Source organism: Camelus dromedarius, chromosome 7 (assembly GCF_036321535.1).
Source record: "Camelus dromedarius isolate mCamDro1 chromosome 7, mCamDro1.pat, whole genome shotgun sequence".
In the NCBI taxonomy this organism is placed as follows: domain Eukaryota; kingdom Metazoa; phylum Chordata; class Mammalia; order Artiodactyla; family Camelidae; genus Camelus; species Camelus dromedarius.
The window spans coordinates 77,677,823-77,704,038 of record NC_087442.1 but is presented as its reverse complement, the minus strand read 5'-3'; the positions used below and the strand labels follow the sequence as shown (position 1 = coordinate 77,704,038).

At 39.2% G+C, this 26,216-nt stretch overlaps 1 protein-coding gene across 5 annotated transcripts in view; it reads right to left on the bottom strand.

The window, feature by feature from the left end:
* Positions 1 to 26,216, bottom strand: part of PRKAR2B (protein kinase cAMP-dependent type II regulatory subunit beta) — a 90,790-nt gene that overhangs the window by 43,364 nt on the left and 21,210 nt on the right. For all 5 annotated transcript variants that reach the window (XR_010381740.1, XR_010381741.1, XM_010984837.3 and 2 more), the window contains exon 2: positions 23,903 to 23,938. Coding sequence is in view for 3 of the 5 variants with exons in the window: in XM_010984837.3 (XP_010983139.3) it covers positions 23,903 to 23,938 (36 nt within the window). In the remaining 2 variants the exon portion in view is untranslated. The remainder of the gene's footprint in view (positions 1 to 23,902; positions 23,939 to 26,216) is intronic.

The window sequence follows — 26,216 nt, the reverse complement described above, 5'->3', positions numbered from 1 at the left end:
CTCTGATGCCAACCAGGTATCCAACAACTCAGTTAATTCTGACACTGTCTACCTGAAGTGAGCGTCAGATTCCATGAGTTAAAGGGCTCAGCCCACAAGACTGCCCCCACTTCAAACGCCAATCCCAATTTCCAAGTCACCCATACCTCTGACCAACCAGCTATAAAATTTGAGGCTCCCACGATGCCCTCCTTGGGTATGATAATTCAACAGAATGACTCCCAGAACCCAGGAAGTGCTTTCCTTACTCTTACCGGTTTATTATAAAGGAACGACTCAAGAGCCGCCAGATGGACAAAATGCTGGCATGAGATGAGGGGGACGCAGAACCCCCATGCCCTCTCCTGGTGCGCCACCCTCCTAGCTCCTTGATGTGCCCACCAATCTGCAAGCTCTCTCAACCCTGTCATTTAGAGGTTTCCACAGAGGTTTCATTACATGAGGCACAACTGATTGAATCACTGGCCCTTGGGATTAACTCCAGCTTCAGTCCCTCGCTCCTTCTCCAAGGTTGGGCTGAAAGTTCCAAGTTTCCAACCAAAGTCTGGTCCTTCTGGGCCCAGCCCCCATGCTGAGACTATCCAGGAGCACCCCCAGCCAAGATTCAGCTGCTTAGCACACCAAAGAAGTTCTTATCCCTCAGGGGATTCCAAGGGTTTTAGGAGCTCAGTGTCAGGCACTGGGACAAAGACCAAGCACCTTTCTTATTCTGCTGCACAAGGCGTTACACCAGCTCCCGGGGTTTTCCACCAAGTGGCCACTGTACTTTGTCAGTAATATATAAAAATCAGTGCAGTCAAAACAACTTTGACCTGGACAAGTTTACATAACCCATGTGAGCGCCAACAAAGCTAACAAAGAAGAAAGGAACCAACCCCGCTCCTAGAGTCCCTGGGCCCCAGCCCCTGGCACGGAGCCTTGCATACAGTACACCCTCAATAAATATTTGCTGAAGGAATAAAAAGCAAACGTGGCCAGTGCAGAAAGACTGAGTGGTTTGGAGGCCTAAAACCTAGGAAAAAATCAACTGCTACAAAATATATCAAATTTGCTTTTCCAGTGCTCTCAGATTTTAGCATACTTATTTAAATGATAATCCGCTTAAAATAAAGCTATTGTAAAAGCACAGGTGTAACAGACAACAGAGTTCTCATTCAATACGGTTAAACTTAGCTTATTGAAGTGGAAATGCCCTCCTACAAAGGGGGAAAAGTGTTCCTTTTACAATACTAGTTTAAAGCATGCATTTTCAAACAAGAAGATTGGTTGGGGGAGGGGGCAAAAATTATTTTTCCCCCATATGAAAGCACAGATACACATACAATACATAACCAGACACAGAGTGTATTTGTGGAATTAAAATCTCATGGGGTGCTAATTAGGGGGGAGAGGCAACAATAAAAGTAAGAATGAGAAACACCAGTATTCAGATACACTAGTTCTAACTAAGTAAAGGGAAGAGGCACAATGACAAGTCAACAGACCTTCCTCCTCCCCCTTAATTTCTGCCCGGGTCATCTGGTACCTATCTGCTCTGACACATCAGTGACAATCTTACACTGTAATTGACAAAGCAAAGGCATTTGGACAATATGTCAAAATACAGAAGTTCACATTTTGACCTCAAATCACATTCAAGCAAAAGGATCCACAGGAAGACTTAACGTTCATTTAAAAAATCATTTTTGAAAAGTGGGAGATGATGCGGAAAGTCAAAGAATGATGCAAAGCATCTATATTACCATTCTATGTTATAGCGTGTGAGTTATTTCATCTATGTATTTCACAGTACTTAAAGTATTATCTGTAACTATGGATCATATATAAACCCTATGTTCTCTAGGCAATTACAGCTTAGCAAGCAAGACAGAAACAGAACAACCAGGATAACACTAGCGCCATGATGAAGGCATGTACAATGCACGCAGGAGCACAGAAGAGAAAAGGGTGACCTGCTGCTTAGAGAACAAGGAAGGCTTTGCAGAAAAAGAGATGCCCTGATAGTTCATGAGGAATGGGAAGAAGTTTACTGAGTAAATATGAAGGACTGTAGAAATGCATACTTTTGCTCTTTTTTCTCTCAATTTTTTTACTTAGAAGAGAAGACTGCATACAGCAATAATCATCACACCAAACTGCTGGGTTTGTAACATATATAATACATATGTCAATAACAGCACAATAGGCTGACAGTCTACCTCCACCTCCTTCAACGCCTCTTGGCTCACACACCTGTGTAAGGCAGTCTGATCGTTACACATGGCCATCCCCAGGAAGAGATCACCTCTTTCTAGTTTGATCGTGGGGAAAGACCAAAGTGAAAGGGGTGGACCTATGTTGAAAGGTCAGGATTCCATCTTGACCATTCCTGGCATGATCTACCTCTGACCAAAAATTTGTAACGCTTCCCACAACACACAGAATAAAGCCCAAATTCTTACCAAGACTTTCAAGGATCCCCCACGATCTGATTCAAACCTATTTTTTAAGACTTTCCTCTTACTATAATATAATAAAGCTCATACATTTCTAATCTTACAAGACTATTCCCTATTTCCTCAACATATGATTTCATGTGGTTTGCACACTGGAAATGTGTCCCTTCTACTCCCTATTCCCACCTTCAGAAATTCTACTCTCCCCTCAAAGCTCTACACAAATGCCACATCTGCTCTGACAATTTCTCCAAACACACAAGTTAGGAATAAAGGTCCCCTTCTATGTAGGAACACAGGATGCACCTTATCTGTAGCTTTACTTTGGTGAGATCACACTCTTTGCAGGGGCTAAATTCTAAACACAATGCATGAGACAAAATCTCCAACCGTCAATGCTCCTCTTGAAAATCCCATAGGAAGCCACTGCTGAAGATGGTCATACGGTCTTACAATTAGTCTACAACAATGGGTTTTCCTTCCAGCATTAAAACAGACTGCTTTTTCTTCTGTTGAGCACCAGAAATTATTGCTGGCTTACATTCAGAAGCCATGTTGCTGGGTTAAATCCCCAGTACCTCCATTAAAAATAAATAAATAAATAAACCTAATCCTCTCCATCAAAAAGACACCTCACAAATAAACCAAAAAAAGTAATGATTTTTTTTTTAAAGCCATGCTGTGTGGGAAATGGATACCTTTAAATCCTAGAAGTGCTCTCAGTCTGAGAGGCACGCAGGAACTGAGCAGGCCAGTAGGAAGGGCAGACGCCCATCTCACCCCCACTCCACCCACTGAGGGCACAAACTCACTGCATGGATTGTCTATCTGCTCCTTTGCACACATGCTCTCTGTAGAATGTGGGCAGTGGTATCCAAGTGGTGGCACCATGACCCAGCTTTGCTGTGCTGTCCAAAAACTGTCCGGCAGGACAGTCACACGTACACGGTCAGCTCTCCCAGGGGCCTGGACACAAGCTAAGTCTTAGTCATCTTTAGCAATTTCACTAAACAGGGGCTTGCAAATAGTAAGTTAATAATAAATGCTTTTTAGTTTAACTAAACTAACAGCGCAACCAACTAGATACAAAGCCACCTCTTCTAGAGTTAGCAGAGTACAAACATTCCAAAAACAAACATCTCTGCACCAAGCAGTTCTCTCACAAATTAAAAACCCTTGCAAGTCTAGAAAAAAATCCAACCTGATTTAAAAATGCAATAATTTTGCATAATATGCGGGAGGCAGGTGGTTGGCTGCTCTTAAAGTTCTGAAGAAAATAACATCAAAAATGTTTGTGAGAAGAAAATTACAGTGAACTCTAGCCTCCTACTTTATCTCTTTGAACAGCTTGTGGTATAAATGTAAAGTATCATTGCTTCTTTGGGGCTTTTTCCATTAGTACCTAGATGAATTGATACGCAAGATAATAGGTTCCATTATTTTGAAGAGAAGCGACATTTGTCTGGTATTGTTATTGTCATTCTATGTGTAAAGCATTATCCTGTCATAAAATGGTAATGTTTCTCAATAGAAAAAGACAAATCCAAAGGCGTCACCTGCAGTCATACAGGCAGGTGGTGAAACAAGTGACTGAAGAGTCGTCCCTGATACCCAGAGCTCAGGGCTCATCAGCTGTCTCTTACATGCAAAGGTCCTGAGTACACCGCAGATGCCCCCTCAGGCTGGAAAGGAAGCTCACAGGACATCCAAGAAGCTGCCTTCCACAAAGAGCACTTCCTCAGGGCAGCCAGCCTGACACCAAGCAGGAACCTGTGCGGTATTCCCTGGTACAAACCTTTCCACATTCCCAATTCTTGTTTGTAGGAAATAGGCTTCATTCAGCTTCCTTGACTTTCCCTGAGTTCCAAAGGGCAGATTCAAATAGTTGCTAATCAGAGAAGGGAAGGAATGCAGAAAGAAAGAAGGAACAATCAAGAAACAATAGTGCAGCCTTGGGGCAGGGTCCTGGTTACCAAGGCTGTTGCCCCCAGGATCATATCCCACCCCTCCCTCTCAAGCAGAAACCAATTATTCTTACCTAAGTCTCCGGAGGCAAAGAGAAGAAATTGTTAGAACCTGCAAAGCCCAAGATGGCAGAGGATGTGACTTCCAGTGGACCTTGAGCCTCATTATATGGTCACTGTAATGCATCAGCATGCCAAGTTGTGAAGGAAAAGCCGGGCTGGGCTAACAAGATGACTCAGAAGTCTAAGAATGTGAAAGAAAAGCTGGGATGGGCTAACAAGAAAAGCCCCCAACAAGAAAAGCCGGGCTGGGCTAATAAGATAACTCACAAATCTAAGTATCAGAATACTGATCTGAGTTCTGCTGGACTAACTCGTAAATCTAAGTTAATTAGTGTTGGTTTGCTGATTCCCTGTTCATTTTTTTTTTTTTTTTTTTTTGCTAGCCAGCTGGATTTTCAAAGAGATATATCTGGCTTTGGAATGTTGGTTTGCTGCCTCCCTGCCTCCACTTTTGTGATAATGATGCTACTAAAGCTGTTCCATGCCTATTGGCCAAATACCCCAAGCTTGTACTTAACCCTATAAAACCTCATGCGCACGTCTTGGAGGTGCTCAGAGCTTTGGAGCAGAAGCCCCTCTGAGCCCGCTGGCGTAATACATCTGAGTACTCCAACCCTCAGAGTGGTGCTTGTTTCTTGGCTCGCCTGTCACTTCCATAACAAAGTGACGCACCCACTAGCGTCAGGACAGGTGGCGACTGCCATGACAACAACCGGAAAGGCCCATAACAGGACGGAAGAGAAAGGTGATTGGCTCCAGCACACCCAGGACATGATGGTCGAAGCCTCCCTCAAAAGTCCTTGCGGCCCAAGCCGCAGCCGGAGCTGTCTCTACCTGCCACCTTGGCCGACAGTGACCTGCTCGAGTGCCTTTTCTTCACTGAGCACTTTTGTTCCCTGCTCCCTGCCAGTGAGCTTTCCTTTCTTTCGCTCTTGAGAAATAAAGAAGCTTTCACTGTCCCTCTGCCTCAGCTGTGAATTCTTTCCAGCCAGCAGGCAAGAATCCTACTTTTGTGGGATCCCCATTCTAAGGGGGGAGTCTTCCATCTGCTAACAAGTCCAACCTAGTAATCAGTCAGCAGACATGATTCTGATAATCCAAAAATGGCTCAGCTAAAATTAGCCCCAGGGGAGGTCAGGGTTTCCAAGCCCTCTGCCACAGCAGACCCTGGACGTGCAAACGAGGCAACTTCAGGTCAATCCAGGATGCCTGGGCTAATTAATTAGAACCCTTTCCTGGGATTTTTAGGCTGGAATCAGAGGGATTGCCAGGTCGGTCTCTTTCTGGTGGCTAATGCTGTAAAGTGTGGAGCTGCGGTGGTCATAAGCCCATCACATGGAGAAAGCAACCAACAGTAGGAGAGAGAGTCGGAGTGAAAAGATAGGGAGACCCTAACAGGGTTCCAAACCCAGTTGCCCAGCTGTATTCCTGCCCTCCCTGTAGCCTGATGGTTTTGTGAGGACCCCACCCCCAACATTATGTGAATAAACTTTCCAGTTTCCCTTGATTGAATTCAATGTGTCACTCACAGTCAAGGAGACATCAGAAATTAAGGGGAATACAGGTCCAAAAAGATCAGGACAGCAAGGAAAATATGATGATAAAGATCCAACCAATTACCAAAAATAAGTAAGAATAAAGCCACAGAGCATCATTAATAAGAAAGTAGTATCTGCAAAATGACAAGTTCAAGCTCTAGTCATTCAATGGAATTCTAACAACCAAAGTGACAGTTATCAGGTAGCCTGCAAAACTGATTCTCCTCTTGCACCAAATTTCTGTGTCTTGCAGAACAAATAAGGTTGGCTTTAGGTCTTCAATCTAGTTTTTACGTTCCATGGATTTCAGAACCACTGCCTGTTTTTTTTTTTTAAATAGTTTTATTGTTTTTATGAAAATGATACATGCAAACAACTCATCTTTTTAACAATGAAAGTTGTGTTTTACTCTACGCAAAATGCCACTAACGTTAGTGAAACTAACACATGGAAACAACTCTTAATCATGGACTATTTATTTGTAAAGCTGTGTTTGATGTTTATAACAATACAAGTATTTAAAAGGGTCCGTGTGCTATACTAGCTTGCAACCTGGTTAGGGAGATTAATTCATCTAAAACAGGAGTATAAGTTATTATCCGTGGTTATACAGAGAGTGACTGATTTACAATATGGGGAAAGAGCATAGGATTCAGACAAAATGAGGCATATCCCAGCTCTGCCACTTTTTTCTGCCACTGATTAACTGTGTGACATTACGTCACTAAGCATTCTGAATCTCAGTTTTTCTAAGCGGTAAAAATGTAGCTGTTAAGATCTACCTCAAAGAGTTGCTGTGATTAAATAAATGCCAGCTGTATAGCAATCATGAGGTGTAAACCTCGAAAAATGTTTGGCTTAAGCTATCAAAAGGCACAAGGGATGAAGAGGACAAGATAAACATTCAACATGCTAGGAATGAGAGTAAGCTTCACACTTTGCACCCACAAGTCCCTGGAACGCTACCCCTCCAGCCCTGCCACCCTGTTCTTCCTACATGTCAGGTAAAATGTCACCCCCTGGAAGAGGCATCAGATATATATATCAATAGGTGTCATGTGTCACTCAATGAAGAAGTGAGTCAGATTATTCTTCAGGATGACACCTGAGTGGGGCTTTCATCCCAAAGGAAGTCTGTGCTGAAGAGCACACAGCCAGAGGGAAACTCAGGTTCAAACTTAACTGCAACCGCAGACAAGAGAAGGATTTTGGACCAGTTATTCACCTTCTCTGTGCCTCTGTTTCCCTGTCTATAAAAGGGGGATAACAATACTGCCTTACTCAGAGTTGACGAGAGGATCACATGACACATTTTTAAAAACTTTTTTTTTAATTGAAGTACAGTCAATTACAATGTGTCAATTTCTGGTGCGCAGCACAATGTCCCAGTCAACACATGACACATTTGAAATCAAAGAACATTTAGAAGACAGTAGGCAGCCATGGCTTGACAGGATGGGAAGGTTTGTTGGGGTGATAGAAAACAGGGTTACAGGGTAACTGAGTGTGGGTTCTGCAGGGCCTTAAGTCGAGTATCAACTTAAAATGTATAGACTTTTTGAAGTGTGGTGCATAGGACATTATGACAGAGATGTGCCAGATGAATTAAGGAAAAAGAGGAATACAAAAGCAAGAGATCACTGAGCCTCGCTACAGCAACTGGTGTGTGTTATAAGTGGTATGTTGCCCACAAAAATAGAAGGAATGGAAAAGCAACTGTAAAAGTCAGCACTAATCCAGTGACAGACTAGATACAGGGCCAAGGTTACTAAGTATACACAATAATAATTTAGTTAACAGATACGGTTTCTATCAAGAACTCGCTCCAGTACATTACACTGAGTTACTGGGTATCAGAAAAAAACATTTCTAATGAAACAAATGTGGGTATTATTACTAAGTATAAGCAAATAAGAAGTACTATCTTTCTGAAGCAATATGAAATTAAAATATATTAATTTTAAGGCACAGAATACACAAGTAAATTCTAGCACAGTGATACAATACACCAATGGAGATTTTGAGAAAAGTCTGTTAGGATGCATTTTTTTGTACTTAACTCTTTCAAGAAGATGTTTTCATGAATAGTAATTCTAAGTTATTCTGTAAACATCAACTCTCTTCAACGTTTGCCTAAATGATGATTACAAAAATCACCTGTGTTTGAACAAATACCGCATTCTGGCAAGAAGAAAAGTTAAACATCATTTACAGGGAACTCCACTTAGTCCCTCTGTCTGCATCTGTATCTTTCACTGACAATTATTAAGACTAGGAAATGGATAGAAAGTAGGAAACTAATCGTTGATCAGCCTCTTCTAAGTCACACACTGTGCGAGGGACCTGAGCTGATTTAATCCTAACAACCACGGTAGGAGGCAGGGCATCCGATGACCAGTTTATAAATGCAGACACTAAAACTCCGAGTTCACACAATGGAGCGCTAGATTCTCACCCAGGTCTTCAGATGCCAACACACAGGAATTTCCCCCAACACTGCCAGCCTCCTGGATCCTCATAAAAACACAGCATACCCCAGAGAGCCGAGACAGGGAATTCATGAACCAACCAGGGGAACATTCACCATTACCGTAAAATATCTTTCCAAAACACAACCGGCTATTCTTATGAAGAAACTTCATAAACTATGAAGTTTGTGCCTTTATTTTGTTTCCACAAGAATGTACTCTTCAACGACAGCAGGGAGCGCGTGCATCTTCTCACCATAGCAATGGCCCAGATTTACAACAATTAATTTCCAGCACACTAAAGACACTCAATAAATATTTGTTGAATGGTCGTAGCTCCAGCTTTGCCAGCAGAAGGAGTATTTGAAAGCGCATAGGATTGGCAGACAGAATGCCTGAGTCTGAATCTTGTCTCTGCCCCCTGTCACTGTTACCTTGGGCCAGGGCTTAACCTCTGTGTATCAGTTCCCTTACTTGTAATGCCAGAACAACAGAGGAACTGTTGTATACAGGTGCTTTAAGAACAAAACGAATTAAAACGTGCAAAGTACTCACAACAGTTCCTGGCTCATGGTAAGCCCCCAATAAATGGTAGCTATTGTCGTCATTCACAGTGTTTCTTGTTGGAATTCCAGGTTTTAATTATGTACCACTGTGTATACAGAATGGCCCGGCAGGGTGGAACCCGAATTCCAACTTTTTCAATATAAAGTATCTTTACCTCACGCATATCACATTTCTAATGTCCTTAGAACTTCTGAAGTTAAAAAGGAAGAATCAAAAAAGAAGTCAGTATTTGATGCATGAAAACGGTTTTAGGAAGGAAAACCATGAGAAGTGGTTTCCTTATGTATTTATTTCATTTCTCTGCTAGATTCCCAATCTAAAATTAACCTTAAGTAACAGGATTTGAGTCATCGAAACAATGTAACATACCATTTCCAAGCTGCATGTCCTTAAAAGGCACAAATCAGACCATACACTACTTTCCTATGTGTGAAAAAGTGTTCTTGCAGTTTTATAAAACTACACTGTGGTTATTACTTTAAAAGCTGTGAAGTACCTAATCTCAATAGGCATGAAAATATGAGGCAGAAACAAAATGTCATTTCTTGCTCCACAGTTTAGACAGAACAATGGCGACCTGTTATGTATCCTGACTAGTACATCTAAATCATACATGCTTCTTTTTGGGGTCTCTAGGCACCCCCAACCAACAGTTTCTAAATAGATCATTCCTAGCTGTGATCCGTAATTATTCATCTAAAACAGGAAAACACATTCAACAATGTTCTCTGAAATATACCTAAAAATTCAGAGCTCGATTCTATGTTAAAAAAAAAGTTTAAATTTGTACTAAAATAACAGTTGCTATGTACTAATATTTTAAGAACAAAATTAATAATTAATGTTATAACCAAGCAGAGTTCATTCTAGGAATATAAGGCTAGTTCAATATTAGAAAATTTGTTAATACAACTTACCATATCATTTTGTTAAAAGAGAAAAAACAAATGATCATATGAATCCTATGAAAGCATTTGACAAATTCTATTCTGAATTTTTAAAAAATCTCAGTAGTACTAGTAATGTTACTGGTAAACACATATTATTCTTTCTATACTTTAGGAAATGTGTTAAGTATTTTACATTGATTATTTCATCAAGCAATTAATAATACCCCATGAGTTACGTACTTTTACCACCACAGGTAATGAACTGAAGTTCAAAGAGACTACATAACCCTCTCAAGGTCAAACAGCTAGTGAGTGGCGAAGCCCAAATTTGAACCCAGAGCCATCTGACCTCAGAGTTCAAATACTTAACAAATCAATAAGGGGGGAAAAAAAAACCTGAACAGGCAGTGCACAGAAAAATAAATACAATGGCAAAAAATAATGAAAAGATACCAAGCCTCATTCATAAATTTTGTAAAATGCCAACTAAAATATACTGACTTATGGAATTAATACACATTTTAAAATTCAATAATTATATGTTAAACATACAGTGAGAGTATAAGTTAGTATACTATTTTAAAAGGAAATTTGACAATGCCTATACAAATTTCATATGCTCATACCTCTGACTAAGCAATTCTACTCCTAGAAATATATCCTACAGATGTACTTGTACAATTATGCAAAGACTTAAGTATCTAAAAAAATACCCCTGTTATATAAATTTTAATACATCCATATAATCCAATACCACTCAGTCATTAAAATAAGAATGAGGTACCTCTAGATTTAAGGACATGAAAAGGACATGACAAAGAAAACAAACTATGGTTATCAAAGTGGAAGGTGGGGGATAAATTAGGAGTTTGGGGTTAACAGACACACACTACTATATATAAAACGGATAAACAACAAGGATCTACTGTATAGCACAGGGAACTATATTCAATTTCTTGTAATAAGCTATAATGGTAAAGAATCTGAAAAAATACACATATGTATGTATATGCATAACTGAATCACTTTGCTGTACACCTGAAACTAACACTGCAAATCAACTACACTCCAATAAAAAATAAAATTAAAGGAGAAAAAAAGGCACTACATGACATACTATTAAAAAAGGGCAATGTGCAAAGTTGGATATAATATTAATTCTAACTACGTATGTATGTGTATAAAAATGTCCAAGAAAGTACTCAAGAAACCATTAACTGTGGTCACCACTAGGAGTAGGACTGGGAATGATGGGAGAAACAAGCACTTTTTGTGTTCATTTTATATACCCTTTGTACTATTTGACATTTTTACCATAAGCTACTGTATCAGTTTTACAATAAAAAATCTTTAAATGATACAAAAGGTACATGTACATAGTGACTACAACTATAAAATATATGGATACTGAGTCATAAAGATTGTTTTTAGAAACACTTTAGAAGTTGACCTTATCATTAAAAAGGCAAAAAAAAAAAAAAAAAAAAAAAGATGCTGACTTATTGCTGCTGAAGCTATGGGAGAGTTGGGAGTGATTTCAAATAAAGACGGAGAAAAGGAACAAAGCGTCACCCCTCGGCCCTCCCCTCCACCATACCCACCTCCCCCGGCCCTTCTCATCTCACCCTCTCCCTTTCAAATCACCATGGAGCAGCTCCCACGGTGTTTTCTGACTGCTTGTAGTGCTGGACCAATTGGTTTCTAGTTTATACAATAAACAGATGTAACTACATCTTTTTATTTTTTATAGGATCCATAACTACAATAAAACAATTCTGTAAACCAAGCAAATATAGTTCACTGAGTTCTTAGCATCTTCCTAGGTATACCTGCACAATAAGCCTCTATCTGATTTGCAGACATCCGAAAAATATACAGATGGTAGTCATGACAATATAAATTAAATTGACTTTTACAAATATTAAGGTTTTTTTTTTCTTTCTCCAGGGAGAAACAAAGAAAAATAATAAACCTCACTGAACTGCAAGCAAATCGTTTCTAGAAATGTAGTTAATTCCACGTATAAACAAATAGTATTATGGTTTATAATATTTCTAGATAGTTATCCATTAATTTGGGTGGCAACATAGCATTTTCAGATTTCCAGCTAAAAAGGAAAGGGGATAAAACTTAAATTCAGAACAAAATTAATCTGAATCAAGATGTCAAGGGGCAGAGGAAGGGCATAAGTCACACCAGGAACTGCTTTGTATACATTTTGTATAAGGACCACTTTGGAAAAGTCAGTTTTCATGAATGGTAGTAAAATATCACATGCTACACCAGGTCAGAGTGAGAATTTTCTTTCTTTTTCCTTTTAATGGAGGTACTGGGGATTGCACCCAGGACCTCATGCATGCTAAGCATGTGCTCTTTGAGCTATCCCCACTCTTCAGGGTAAGAATTTTCTTATAAACCTTTTCTGATACTAAGAAATAAAAATGAGAAAAAAAAATCTGAATCATTCAAATTGACTGCTAAAAGCATCAGAATGTAAACCTTTCTGTAATTCTGGTCAGAGAAAATTTGATTTAAATATAAAGAATACCTTGGGTGTTAGCAAAAACAGTAAATTAAAACGCTTCCATTTGCAAGAATATGCGTAGAAAAACAGTGCTGGTACTAGAAATTACCCTGAACCGTGGCTTTTTCTCTACCTTGATAGAATTTAGTGTGTAAAATATTCAACATAATTTCAAAACTCAGGATGAAAATTATAAGAGGGAAAAATAGCTACAAGTCGTTTGATTTCATGTTCTCCAGAATCCTCACAAACGGGTGCATGAGTTGGCTATGCAGTAGCCAAGACTTTTATAGTTGTACTAGACTGTGACTCCCATTTAATAAAACAGGTAAAAACTAGTTTGATTCCATTTTAAAGAATAAATGAATAATATTAAAAAAAAAAAAAGAAGTTGATCTTGGTCATGCTAAACTTAGTGCCTCAGTTTCCACACCTGTAAAATAGAGACAGTAGGAGAACTTGAAAGACGGCAGCAGTGATTCTTGTGGGGAAAGTGGCTGAGAAAAGGTGCCTGGCTTACAGTCCATCCTGCATACACTTTAGTATCATCCTTACCATCTTCACAAATTAGACAACTAAGGTCCATAACCAAAATAAATGATATACTTATTCAAGCTTTTGAGCAACTCCCATTGCTAAAGAAATTTATTCTTTGCAAAAGCAAGGGGCAAAGCTTTGGGGATTATAAATTCACAAAAAACAAGACTACAGGTCCAGAATGGAGTTGCTTATCCTAAGCCCCACGTAACCAAATGGTCACCTGACTTATTTACAGTTCCAGCTCTCCCAGAAATGGAATCTTAAACCAGTCAATCGGGAATCGTCTGTTCAGCACTAGTGAGGTCCCCTGCGGGACAGACCCCTGCCATCCCCTAAAGGAAAGTGACCTTGCAATAACCAAGTCGCATCTCTGCCTAGTGTAACTTCCTTCCTTGTTCCAGTTCCCTTCCGCCTACAAAAGTCTTTCATTTTGTGCAGCATCTCGGAGCCCCTTTCTATCTGCTACATGGGATACCGCCCGATTCAAATCGATTTTTCCTCAAATAAATTCTTAAAAGTTTCTTAATATGCCTTAGTTTATCTCTTAACAGGGCTCACAGGCTGCCTTCAAACATACAATGATCTCTGCCTCAGAATCTCTGTCCAGGATGAGACATGTAAGCTGACCGTCCCGCAGTTACTGACAAGAGACTCCAGTCCCTTCGACCACACAGGCTAACATCAAGCACCCTTCTAAAAGGATGACTTAACTAAAGAAAAAGTCTGGTCTCCTTTATCTTCTAGTTTAATTGCCTAGGTGACAATATGAATGTTCATTTTTTTTAATCAACAAAAATATGTAATTCTGGATTATAAGCCTTTTCATTATTCAGATTCCAAGAACAGCCCTCCAATCTAAGAAAGGTACTTAAAATAGATTAAATTGTCCCCTTCATATAAGTGTGCTGAAGAAAAGCAACACTGTAACAGGGCCACAAAATCTGAATAAAGCGAAAAGACCAAACAGAACGGTAACTTGAAAGTAGTTTATTTTTAGAAAGCCACAAGAGTAGACAAGTGTAGCTCACCACTCAGCAGCCTGTTGAAGCTCAGCTCTGAAAATAGCCCCACAGCATGAAAACCAGGTACATTTCCTGGAACACTCTGCGCCTGGTACCCTGTAACTCTGCATTATGCAATGACACAAACTACCTACCTCTGTTTTTAAATCGGAGCTATAACTTGGAATTCTGCTTTAAAACATGTAAGAGGAGGGTCAGTTCCACCTTTTTTGATGAAGGTCAGTAAAGATGACAACATTCATAAATTCCTGGAAACTGGTCTAACAATACAGTTATTTAAGCTGCTTATTAGTCTTTCAAATGAAAGGCTCCTCTTTCCTACCATTCTGAAAACAATATATCATTAATCTGTATTTTAATTTTTTAGCAATTTGATTATACTGTCTTGTGTAAAACAACAACATCAAAATCAATGTTCTCTGGTTTTAATAATGCAAGACTGAAGACAGGAAAAACTGGCGGTGGTAGTGGTGACGGTGGTGAAACCCGCTTGTTACTCAGTTTAAAAAAAAAAAAAGACCTGGATACTTTTTTTTTTTTTTTTGGTTTTTAGTTGTACTATTAATTTTTTTAATATCAGAAAACATGAACAAATGATTAGTATAAAATACACTGTTGGGCTCTCAGAGTTTCACAACCCAATGACAGTAACATTCTCCAGTAATCAGCTCCAAGAAACAGCTAGTTCAATCTGATTAAGTGTTGGGGGTTGGGGGTACAGATGCACACAGATCCATTTAAAATTAAAGGTTAAATTTTATTAAAAAGAGGATTAACTTACTTCCAAAATAACTGTCTACAAATACAGCTTATAACTGGAGAGACTGAAGTCGCTTTTCTGTTTTTATCTAAAAAGTTAAAAGGCATTAGTTACACTGGAGAGAAATCTCTCCATCTCCCCAAAAATACTGACATGGTTAATTAAGTTAATCCAAATTGGGGGTAAAGGATTTAGCTGTAAGAGATACACAGAATTATGCACTCTGGCCAATTACAATTAAGTGGGATAGATTATTAGAGAAAATAACAAGAGATACGAATATTGCAGAATTTTTATTAGACTAAAATTTGACAAACTGAATCTAATGATATATAAAAGTTTATTTAGCACTCATTATGTGTCAGGCACTGTGCTTAAAAACAAAAAAAAGAAAGCGTTGCCCACATTCTCTTTGTGAATTACAACAATCCGATTTTACAGAACAGGGTCGAAGTAAGTTGCCGAAGGTCACACAGCTAATGATGCAACTAAAATCCTCAACTACATCTGTTGGTTGCCCAGTGTCAAACACACTGTAAGCCTTCTTTGAATATTTGATCAGTAAATGGAAGAATGGCCTCAAACCCAAGGTCTTTACTTGTACTGCCTTCTGCACTCATAGTAAACATCAGAAGGTGAAGGTGCTCTCACTGGGAACCTGACAGAGTTAGCCTTAAAGACTGTCCAGTTAAACAAGCACTTACAGTGAACAAATTATAACCGAAAGACCCTTGATCCAACTCTGCCCTCTTTGCTCTGTCATCCTTGGCCATTCATAAGACACAAGACCCTCCAGAACACCAGCTTCTCCCCAGTTTCATCTCCACACTCCTCTGAGCATCCCCATTAGTCCTCGAGGGCAGGGCGTGTTTACTGCTGCTCTCCCTAGTGCCCAGGCAATGGTAACGGCTCAATACATATCTGCTCAATTGAACTACAGACCTCTGGATGCTCCATCCACTACTACCCTCCTTTCAAACACTTTCCCTTGAGTGCATTTATAGCACATTTCTGACATTTTTCCACCTTAGCTGAAACCTGGTTCTCTAAGACCACCGCTACTCTCAGAAGTGCACACAATGGAATCCAAATGATGGTGAGGGATGCCCCAGGCTCCCCACTCAGCCACCCAGACCATACATGGTGCTCCCTGCTGACACCCGTGCTCCCAAGATTTGTGGCATTCAGGACCCTGAAGACCGGCATTCAGCTCTGTCTTCTTTCCACGCCACTTCTGCCATCACCACAGAAAACTTCAGTGTCCAAGCCCACCCTCCAACTTGTTTCACTTCCTTGACTTCAACAAAACCTCATCCAACATCCATGTTAGCCGTCTCATCCCGTAACTAACACACTGGTCCTGACCTCCAGAATCTTAAACCCCATTACACAAATCTGGTCAAATCTTCCCATCCTTCTAGGACTCCCATTTCCTTACTTCTCATTCTATTTTTTCCTTGACTTCAGCCAGAAATGAAGTCTTTTCTCTCAGTTCATTAATTAGGATGCTCACAGTTGAGGGGAGGAAACACGTGAACAACCACAGGACCAAACAGTGTGTACTGTTAATAGCAGCATGGGCACATGCTCTACACACAGACAGCATCCAGGAAGAAAGAGAGAGGGCTGGAGGGTGCGGAACACCCTCGGTCGGGGCTGAGCTGTAGAAAGGTCAGCACAGGGGTGACTGCACTGGACTTTACAAAAGGACTGGTCTGCAGTGGATTAGGGGTGAGAGGGAGGGGAACTGGTCCTTCACACAGAGAGTTTGTGGAGCGGTGAGCTACACTCTGATCATACTTGGAGAATGGCTGTGTTAAGTTCAAATGTCCACTCTATCTACTCATGCCTGTTTCACCAGCAGTGTCCGGTGACGAGGGCACACAAGGCGGTCCCATGCCACCTTTCAAGTCCTTTCACATCTGCTGGCCCTGAGTCTGAGGACACCATAGAAGATGTCCCATCCCACCCTGCCCTTCACTGTTGATCAAGTTTTTACTACTGCCATTTCCCGGGGGTCTCAAAGAGAACTTTGGAGAAAACGCAATAAAAGACAAGAGATGACTGAATTTCCCATTGGCCTTGAGATAGTTTATCTGCATTCCTGAGCCTAACAAAAGAGACTCAACACTTCCCATGGAGTCCACGGGGCTCTGGGGCTCTACTGCCCACCGCATGCTAAGAAGAACCAGGAAGTTCGTACTGCTAGAGTGAGAAGGAGGAGAGGGGAGAGGCTGGGGACCAGAAGAGAGCTGCATTTGCTCTGTTCACCTGCTTTTATAAAAAGAATCACAGGGGAGAATCATTTTAATAGGAGCCTGGGAATAGAGAGATAACAGGTAGTGAAGTGGTTTGGAATCCTGTCCTCCCATCTGAGGGAGGAGCCCGGACAGAGAGCCCAGGGGCTGTGCGTCTCAGAGAACCTCTCTAGGTCCACCATCCGCCCTCTCTTCTCCCTTCCCTGCCCAGTGCTGGCACCTCTGGCTTCATCCAGCTGCCTCAGTGGAACTGTCTGACTCTTGACTTCAGCCTCACCCTGTGTGTCAACTTTCTACAGAGTTCTCCATGTCAAGTTTTGTAGTCCTCAAGCTATTTCTGACCACCACCCCCACATCCAATCCAGGCTCCCAGAAGCCCCTCCTGGGCCAGGAGACCCATGTGGACAACAGGCTGAGACTGTGAAACCAAACTGGAGAGAAGACTGTGTGGAGTGTTTTTCATAGATTATCGACTGTTTAATCACCACAATCATCTTGTGAGATAGGTATCATCTCCATTTCATACCTGGAGAAATGGAGGCTTTTAAGAATGGTAACTAAGGCCACAACCACAGCCAGCCAGCCAGCCAGCCAGCCACACACACACACACACACACACACACACACATATTTTTAATACATGGGAGGAGTGTACAGCTCAGTGGTAGAGTGTGTGCTTAGCGTGCATGAGGTCCTGGGTTCAATCCCCAGTGCCTCCGTTAAAAATAAATAAACCCAATTATCCTCTCTCCCCAAAAAAACAAAATAAAAAAATAATAGTAAGTGGATACGCGAATAGCAGAGCAAGTGCTCCAGCCTAGGGAGGGTCTAGCTAATGCTGGGCCAATACTGCCTCCCCTGGTAAGAGAGACACTAACATCTTGAAGCAATGGTTAGGTTAAGAGACAGCAATGCCCCTGGCCTCAAGCCCCTGCTGCCCATGGCCTTGAGCATGCGCTGACTCTACGCCACAGGTATCTGATGGCAGAGGTAAGGTGCAGAGCAGCGTACTGTGAGAAAGGACTTTATAATAAAAAGAGCTGGCTATTAGTGATAAAGCACAAATGCTCTCCTTCCCTTCTTGTTGAAACCTGTGTTATCAGCCTTAAAGACCAGCTCACTTGGCACCCCTTTTGTGAGCTCCATGCCTTGGAAGAGACATTCTCTCCCTTTCACTCTGTGGATATTGTGATATTTACCGCCATTAAGTCACAGCCAGCTTCCCTGTAAGACATGACCTTCCTAAGGGCCCTATGTTTCTCTTCTAGCATCCCCCAGCACCGTATCTGGCAGAGTAAAGACTCAATAGATGTTTGCTGAATGAATCAGTAAATTAATGAAATATACATGTAAATATGCAAATTAATTAAATATCAGCAAATTAGTTGGAAAATACGAGAATGACATCTGGAAGAAAAAATAATTTGGGGGTTAAAAGCTCTTGTCAAATAACTAAAATAAAAACAATGAACACCAGGCTACAAAATATTTCCAAAACAAAAGGAAACATATGTTCCCTGAATCAAGGAAGCATATGTTCCCTGAATCATATTCAAGACAAGATCTGAACTTCTGCTATTTCACGGCTTTTCTTGGGGACTCATCATTTTCTGTTTGGGGTGATTTTACTGAGTTTTTAATGTGCCATTTTACACAATGGGTGTCTGAGATTGAAAGACTTCACCTCTGAATTATTCCAAATGCTAGTTTAGGGACAATTATAAGATTTTAGCTCTGTTAAAGAGATACTATAAAATTCACTGCTCATACAGTAATGGCTAAATACTGAAGAGTGGCAAATTACCTGAGAAAAGAAAGTTAGCAAATTCATGATTTGGAGTTCCATTTCCACTTCTGTTCTAAGAAATAATTACGTATTAGAACAAGAAATATCCAACAGCAGTCTGTGACAGCAATGCTAAATGTTAGTGCCAAGACTTCCCAGCCATCAGTGGGGCACTGTGACCAGACACTGGGTGTGCTTGTGCGATCTAAGAGCTCGTAACAGGCGATATGGGGAACCAACCGCTTCACTGTTGGGGATAACTGTCTGGACACTGAAAAAGCAGATTTCAAAAATTTCAGGGAGCCAATTTATGAAAGACAAGAAAAACTGCGTCATGACCATGAAATGCAATGTAAAATCCTTGAATGGGCTTCAATAAAAAAGAGAGGGAGAGAGAGCAAGGGAGAGAGGACCTAGCAAGACAACAGAGGAACTGGACTCCTGACTACAGATTAGATAATAGCATGGTATCAAGGTCAAATTCCTTTTGTGTTATAGTCTGTAGAAAATGTCCTTGTTTTTAGGAGATACGCACGAAGTATTTAGGATTTCTAAATAGTTCAGTAAAAAAATATAAAAGTGTGTGTCTGTGAATGCACAAGGAAGGGGAGCAAAGAGTGTACAAATGGGGCAAAATATTAACATTTGGGAAATCTAGATAAAGGTGTTTATTGAACTATTCTTCAAACTTTTCTGTAAGCTTGACTTTTTCCAAAGCAAAATCCTGGAGTTGAAAAAAATTCAGGGAGAGGTCTGACCTCAGGAGAAGGCACTGTCTCAGGATTAATGGGTCATTTCAATTTGTTTTTCAATTCAGAGCCAGAACCATTATAATCTTTCAAAAGGAAGGAATCTTTATAAGGAAAACCATTATAATGTTTTAAAAAACTGCAATGTGCCAACAATGAAAAGAGAGGCCCATATAAAAGGCTAAATATCATATAGCGTTATGACTCTCAGGCTTCCTCATGACAGACTGAGGCACAGAGCTGAGCATTTTACTGCTTTGTTTTAAACAATGTTCAGTTGAGATCTGCAGATACTACTATATATAAAACAGATAAACAAGTTTATACTGTATAGCACAGGGAACTATATTCAATATCTTGTAGTAACTTACAGTGAAAAATATAAAAACGAATATATGTATGTTCGTGTATGACTGAAGTATTGTGCTGCACACCAGAAATTGACACATTGTAAACTGACTACACTTCAATAAAAAACTAGACACTCTGCTTTACATAAACCACCTGACTTACCCTTCATAACGTGACTATAGTTGTTATCAATCCAAACTAAAAGGAAATAAAAATAAGAAAGTAAAACTCAATGAGGTAAATAACTTACACGCAAAGTCATAGAGTAAATGGGTGGTTTTAGCTGGCCAGGAAATCTTGGCACTGACATTTAGTATTGCTGTCACAGACTGCTGTTGAGTATTACCTGTTCTAATATGTAATTATTTCTTAGAACAGAAGTGGAAGTGGAACGCCAAATCACGACATCTGTCTAACCGTACAGCCTGGGCTCTTTCCCATCTAATACACTAGATGAACAACGAAGCAGTAGGACTGTCGGTCGCTTAAAGCTTTACTCTTCAAAGATTTATTAAGCTACTCTCTTTACTACCACCACTAATTTATAGTAACAATAAATGGTAAATTTCCATTTTCCACCAAAAAGAATAATCTTCATAAAACAACAAGTCCATCATAAACTTTAAGAAAAATTAAGCCCCAGTGTTAATTCCATCAGAAATCTAAAAGATTACGTGGATGACTCCTGTGTATTTAAAGACATACTAATCAGAAGTGACTACTCAGAGTAGAAATGGGTCAAAAAAGAACAAAAGCAAATCTTTTTCTTTTGTTTAAAAATAGGGCTACGGGGTGCTGTTTAAAAATAAAGTTATGGGTAGATCATACTATAGTACATAAGTGTACCAAATCAACTTGCTGTACACTTTAAACATACACAATGTTACATGTCAATTATATCTCAATAAAAATATAAGTAAACAGACAAAGAAACTAAGGTTATGGGGAGCTGTCAGGAAGATACCAGAGAGACATTTTATCTGGATATCAGAAGACATTTGACAGTCACATCCTGTTTTGTAGAACTCATCCAATGTAATGCGTAAGCAAGACCCTACTCTTCCAAGGTCCACCTGCTTTTATCCAGTAATCACCCTCCAAGATATGCCTTTCCCTCCTGAGCCAAATGGAAAACTAGCTTATGAAACCCTGAAACCTCTACAAACTCTCAAAATTCTGGGAATTTTGTTTGAAAATACCAAGTGAAACTGATTCCTTTGACTTATAGAAATAAAAACCAACAGGTTTGTGGGCAGGCACTGAAAACACCTGAGGACAGTTCGGCAGAAACAGTGTTATTAAAAGTGTAAAAATGATCCCAAATAATGTATTTGCTAAACACATTCTTAATATAAACATTCCCCCCAATCCTCATGGATCATAATAAAAGGAAAAGGCATAAAGGGGAGAAACATTTTGTTTGAAGTATTCAGGTTGAAATGTTTATTTTTGATAGATGGGGTATCAATATCAAACCCAAAACCTAAAAGATTTAGGAAAATCAGTTAGGAAATTAGAAATATATCATAACATCATTTTAAAAATTTCATTCAATCAAAAAGTGATTGAATACCTAGCACTACATAGAGTATATTTATTTTTGTAATGTATATGTACAGTGTTTATTGTTCTAATTATTATTAAAAGATAGACAAATAAGAAACAAACTCCTATGTCCTACAATTCTGGTTGATTTTACCTGATTTTTTCCCCTTTAATTTACAGGTATCACATTACAAATTTAAATTTACAGTTTATTTCTGAAAAGAATAAGTATTTCTGAACTAAAACTCCATCAGAAAAAGACATTCTAAGAATTATCAAGTATGAATTTCTGTATTTTAAGAGACATGTATTTTTTTATTTTCAGGGAATGCTACTTTAAAAGAAACTGAAGTATATGTCTACTAAATTACTTTTAGCCATTAAACTAAATTAACAGAGAGAACTGTAGAATTTCTTCAAGAAGTCTTAAGATCATTTCTACTGTCTTCTTTGCCAGAAAACTTTTAGACAAACTTTCATTTAAAAAAAAATTAAAAAGTCAAAATACATCACAGACATGATAATTAAATAGGTTCCATTAATTTTTCTTTTCCTTAGACTACTGTTCTTTTTTAATCTAAGGTAGTAAATATAATTTTATTTCCCTTATCTGAAAGACTGAAAATGTGTATAAAATATTTAGCACAGTACCTGACCCATCGGGGTTACCTCATAAGTTAGTTCTCTTTTCCTTCCAATAATCAATGTCGAAGTTCATTCTCAGGGTGCTTTCCAGCGTGTTCTATTATTAGGGTAACGATATTAACGCCTTTTAAGGCTTATACAACATGACTCCTGAACTTGGTATCATTTTTTCTTTAAATCAAGTTACTTCCTATTGTTTTCACTGACATTTCCTATTGCCTGTCACCCTCGCAATAAATGCAACATTTGACTTGAACGTGTATTTCTTTGCTGGCATTCCACCTTGTCTGCATCTCCAGCCAAGTCCAGCTGAGATACACTGGACACACACTTCGCAGTGGCAGTAGGGACTGAAATAACAGTGTTTCAAAACAAACCTACATTCTGGAGCCTCTAACCCATCAACTGATGCTAAGAGTATTGAACAACAAATACTAGAATTTGACCAGAAATGAATCTCTCATGTGTTACAGTTAGAGGCAGAAAAGGAGGTAATCTATTCTAAGAGTCTTAACATTTCTGTGGAGAAAATCTAACATCACGAAGACAAGATACCACACTGATTCTATTGTTCTTCTGTTTCCACCACCAGTTCATAAAAGACTACATTCTACAACCAGAAAGAATACAATCACTCTTGATAGCTCTACTTTGGGATAAAGTCTGATGTCTTACTGACATAAACATAATCTCTCATTTCACAAAAGGCATTATAATCTACTCTTTGCTTTCAGTATTTAAAACAGATATGCCTTGACATTAACAAAAAGCTCAGGAGGATGAAGTAACAACCAACTCAATATAGCATATTTTCCTAACCCCTTGTCTTTTTCCTTATAGACCTGGTCACAACATAATAAGAGTAAATTATACCAGTAACTTCTGACAAGTTAAAAATAAAACTCAACCTTAAAACAGCTTTAAAAATGCAGCGCAGATGAAAATAAGGTACTTTTATGAAATAGATTAGTCGTTTGTATTATATAAACAATATGTATGTTTGAAATTTTATCTTGTGTTTTTCAACCAAAAAAACTTATTATATTTAAAAGAAAGAGTCATTTTCTCAAACTAAACATGGTAGCACTTCATTTGTCAGACAAGAAGGTATGTCACAGAGGTGAATTTTCCAAATGATAGTTTATCCATTTCAGTGCCCAAATTCATTTTACTTAAACCATTTAGAATAGAGATGCTCTCAACCGTGTCCTGTACTTCCCCACCAATGTCATATAGTTGGTACCCAGTATAGTGAAACTGTCAGTGGCTAAGGTCTGTCACTGTGAAGGCTAGGCTACTTCGGTATCTGAAGGACAGCAGCAGCCCCAGGGTATTAAGAGACCTAAGGCAATTTGCTCCTATTATAAATGGCCCCAGGATGACCATCTTATTATCTTACATCTGCATATTAAGAGTTTTCCTGGCCCTTGTTAAAAACTCTCCTCCCATATTGTTTCTAGAGTGTCCCTTTACCCAAGCTCTAAATCACTGCTTCTATACTATGGCTGGTAAATCAGATAATCATGCAGATAATAATTTATCAAGAGCAGAAATAAACAAATTGGGATAAGAGTCTTCATACAATAGCCTCAGTGCAGTGTAATTTTCAGGTTAGCCACTCAGAGAATATTTCCAATTATCTTCTGGTTCTTGATTTTATCAGATGGTTGTGTTTTCTAGGAAAACGACTGACAAATAAATTACTAATCTCTAGCAATTATTCGTACCTTCTTTTCCAATACCACCATCATTTCTAAAATGTCACCATTAGTAAGAAAAACCCATAATCAGACTTACCTGAGGCACGCCTCGTGAATCGGTTTATTACTGGAGCTGAAAGAGAAAAGCAAAATAGTATTAGATAAAATTTTAATTTATCCAAAACTTCAAAAAGGACCTAAATTATTAAGTGATCCCAAAGGTAAATAGGAGAAAGATATGAATGAATAAATAATGCCAGAAGAAATATCATAAATATATGAAAATTAAATGTTTAAATTCACTAGTAGGCAAAGAAATATAAATTAAAATCAATATTTCACATGTTAAATTAGTCCCCCCAAAACACCTTAAATAAAAATCCCTAGTTATGTGTGGCTGAAACCACTTAACTGGGACAGTGTAAACCTATATAATATTTTTGGGAACAATTTGGCAATTACACCAAGTGCCATAAAGGGTTTGTCTTCCTTTAATAGAGTAACTCTACCTTTACAAGACTTATCCCAAGGAAATACCACAAGAGAAGGATAAAGCAATATATATATACATCTCTTCAACAACATCATTTTTTCAGTGACAAAATTTGGAAACAAAACTAAAAATGCTCACGTATACTGAAATTAGTGTTAGGTGAAGGACGGTATATTGTTGATCTCAGATTTAGTATTTGTGGCTTTGTCAATTTTCAAGCAACCCAAAGGTCCATGCCATGCAAATCTGTCTACGGAAGGCTGCAATTTCAGCTGGTATGTGGAAGTGCACTCTCAGCTGGAAACCCCACTCCCGGCCACTCCCTGCATTCAACTCAGCTCTGTTGTTTCTTCTTGGTTTTGCTCAGTTATCTCAAGAAATGAGGCTTTTAAAAACTTTATTTCTTGAGAGAAGCAGGTATGTTTATAGTTCATATAATATACAGAAAGGACATCACATACCACACAGTATATTCCAGTGACAATGTCATGTGTCTACTACAATACTTTTTAATACTTCAATACTTTTAAAACAGTACTTATAAAAATTGTTTACACTATAGAAATAGGTCAAATGAAAAAGGCAATATTTCTGACAGCATTATGATTATATTGCACAAAAAATATAGATGCCCAGGAATAAGCACTAGAAGAAAACTGTCAGGTGTTTTACAACAACCTTGCAACCATGCTGTTAAACATCAGTACCGCCATATTACCAATGACCACATTCTACTGTAAGGCTCAGAGATACTGATTAGTTTGCTTTGGATCACACGGTCACCCTGTGGCAGAGTTTGAGAATCTGAATTTGGGCGCACCCGGCACCAAAATGCTGCCTCAGAGAGAACAGAAAGCAAAAATACAGATTACTGAAATCACACAATAATAGGTAAATATTTCCTTCCATATTGACCTCTGTTATTATTAGGATTAACTGTGAAATAATCACAAACCCAATTATGCAAACACTACAGTTGATAGCAAAATCATACCCTCCAAATTGATCGAGATAAAAATTTCACTATTTATGGACCAAAATAATTCAGCCATGTAGCTGCAAAGTCACAAATGAGTTATATAAAAACCTTTCATCAGGTAAACTATATGTATATTTCATATACCATACTAAAAAAAATTTTTTCTACGTTTTCTTGGACACTTTCAAACCTCTTTTCCACAACTCCTTCAGAACCTAGTCTAAAGAAAGCCTCCCCAGCAAGCCACAAGGACAGAGAAAGGAGAGGGTGCAAAGAACTTCAGCCACAGGAATGCAGCACAAATAGTGCAGGCTGACCAAGGCAAGACAAAGGGAAAAAGCATATCCCAGCCTTGGGGAGAAAACAGAGCACACACTCTCCTCCTGCCCATCGAGCCTCTCTAGACAATGAAATCACAGCACTAGGAGCTTCAGGTTTGAAATGTTGGGTCATCTTTGTTCCCTAGGGGTCCCTTAGGTTTCTGGGTCTTTCTTTGTGTGTGTGTGTGGAGGGGTGATAATTAGGTCTGTTTGTTTGCTTTTAGAGGAGGTACTGGGGATTGAACCCAGGACCTTGTGCATGCTGAGCATGTGCTCTACCACTTGAGCTATACCCTCCACTTCTGTGTCTTTCTGAAGTGTTTAAGGCAGAGATTTTCAACAAAGTGGCATCGCCATCTAGGAGGAGTATTCTAAATCTGTGGGAGCAATTTTTTTCAACTCTCATAATAATTCAGAGAATGCCCTTGGCATGTGACAGACAGCACACAGGGCAGTCCTGTACAACAAAGACCTGTCGTGAATCCTACAGCGTGCGACTTTTCACATATCCCACTGGTCACTCATGTTGGCAAACAAGTCAATTTCTAACCATCTGAGCCTAAACTTTAATACTGTTTATGTACGAAGACAATTATTACATGCAGTTTTAATATCCATC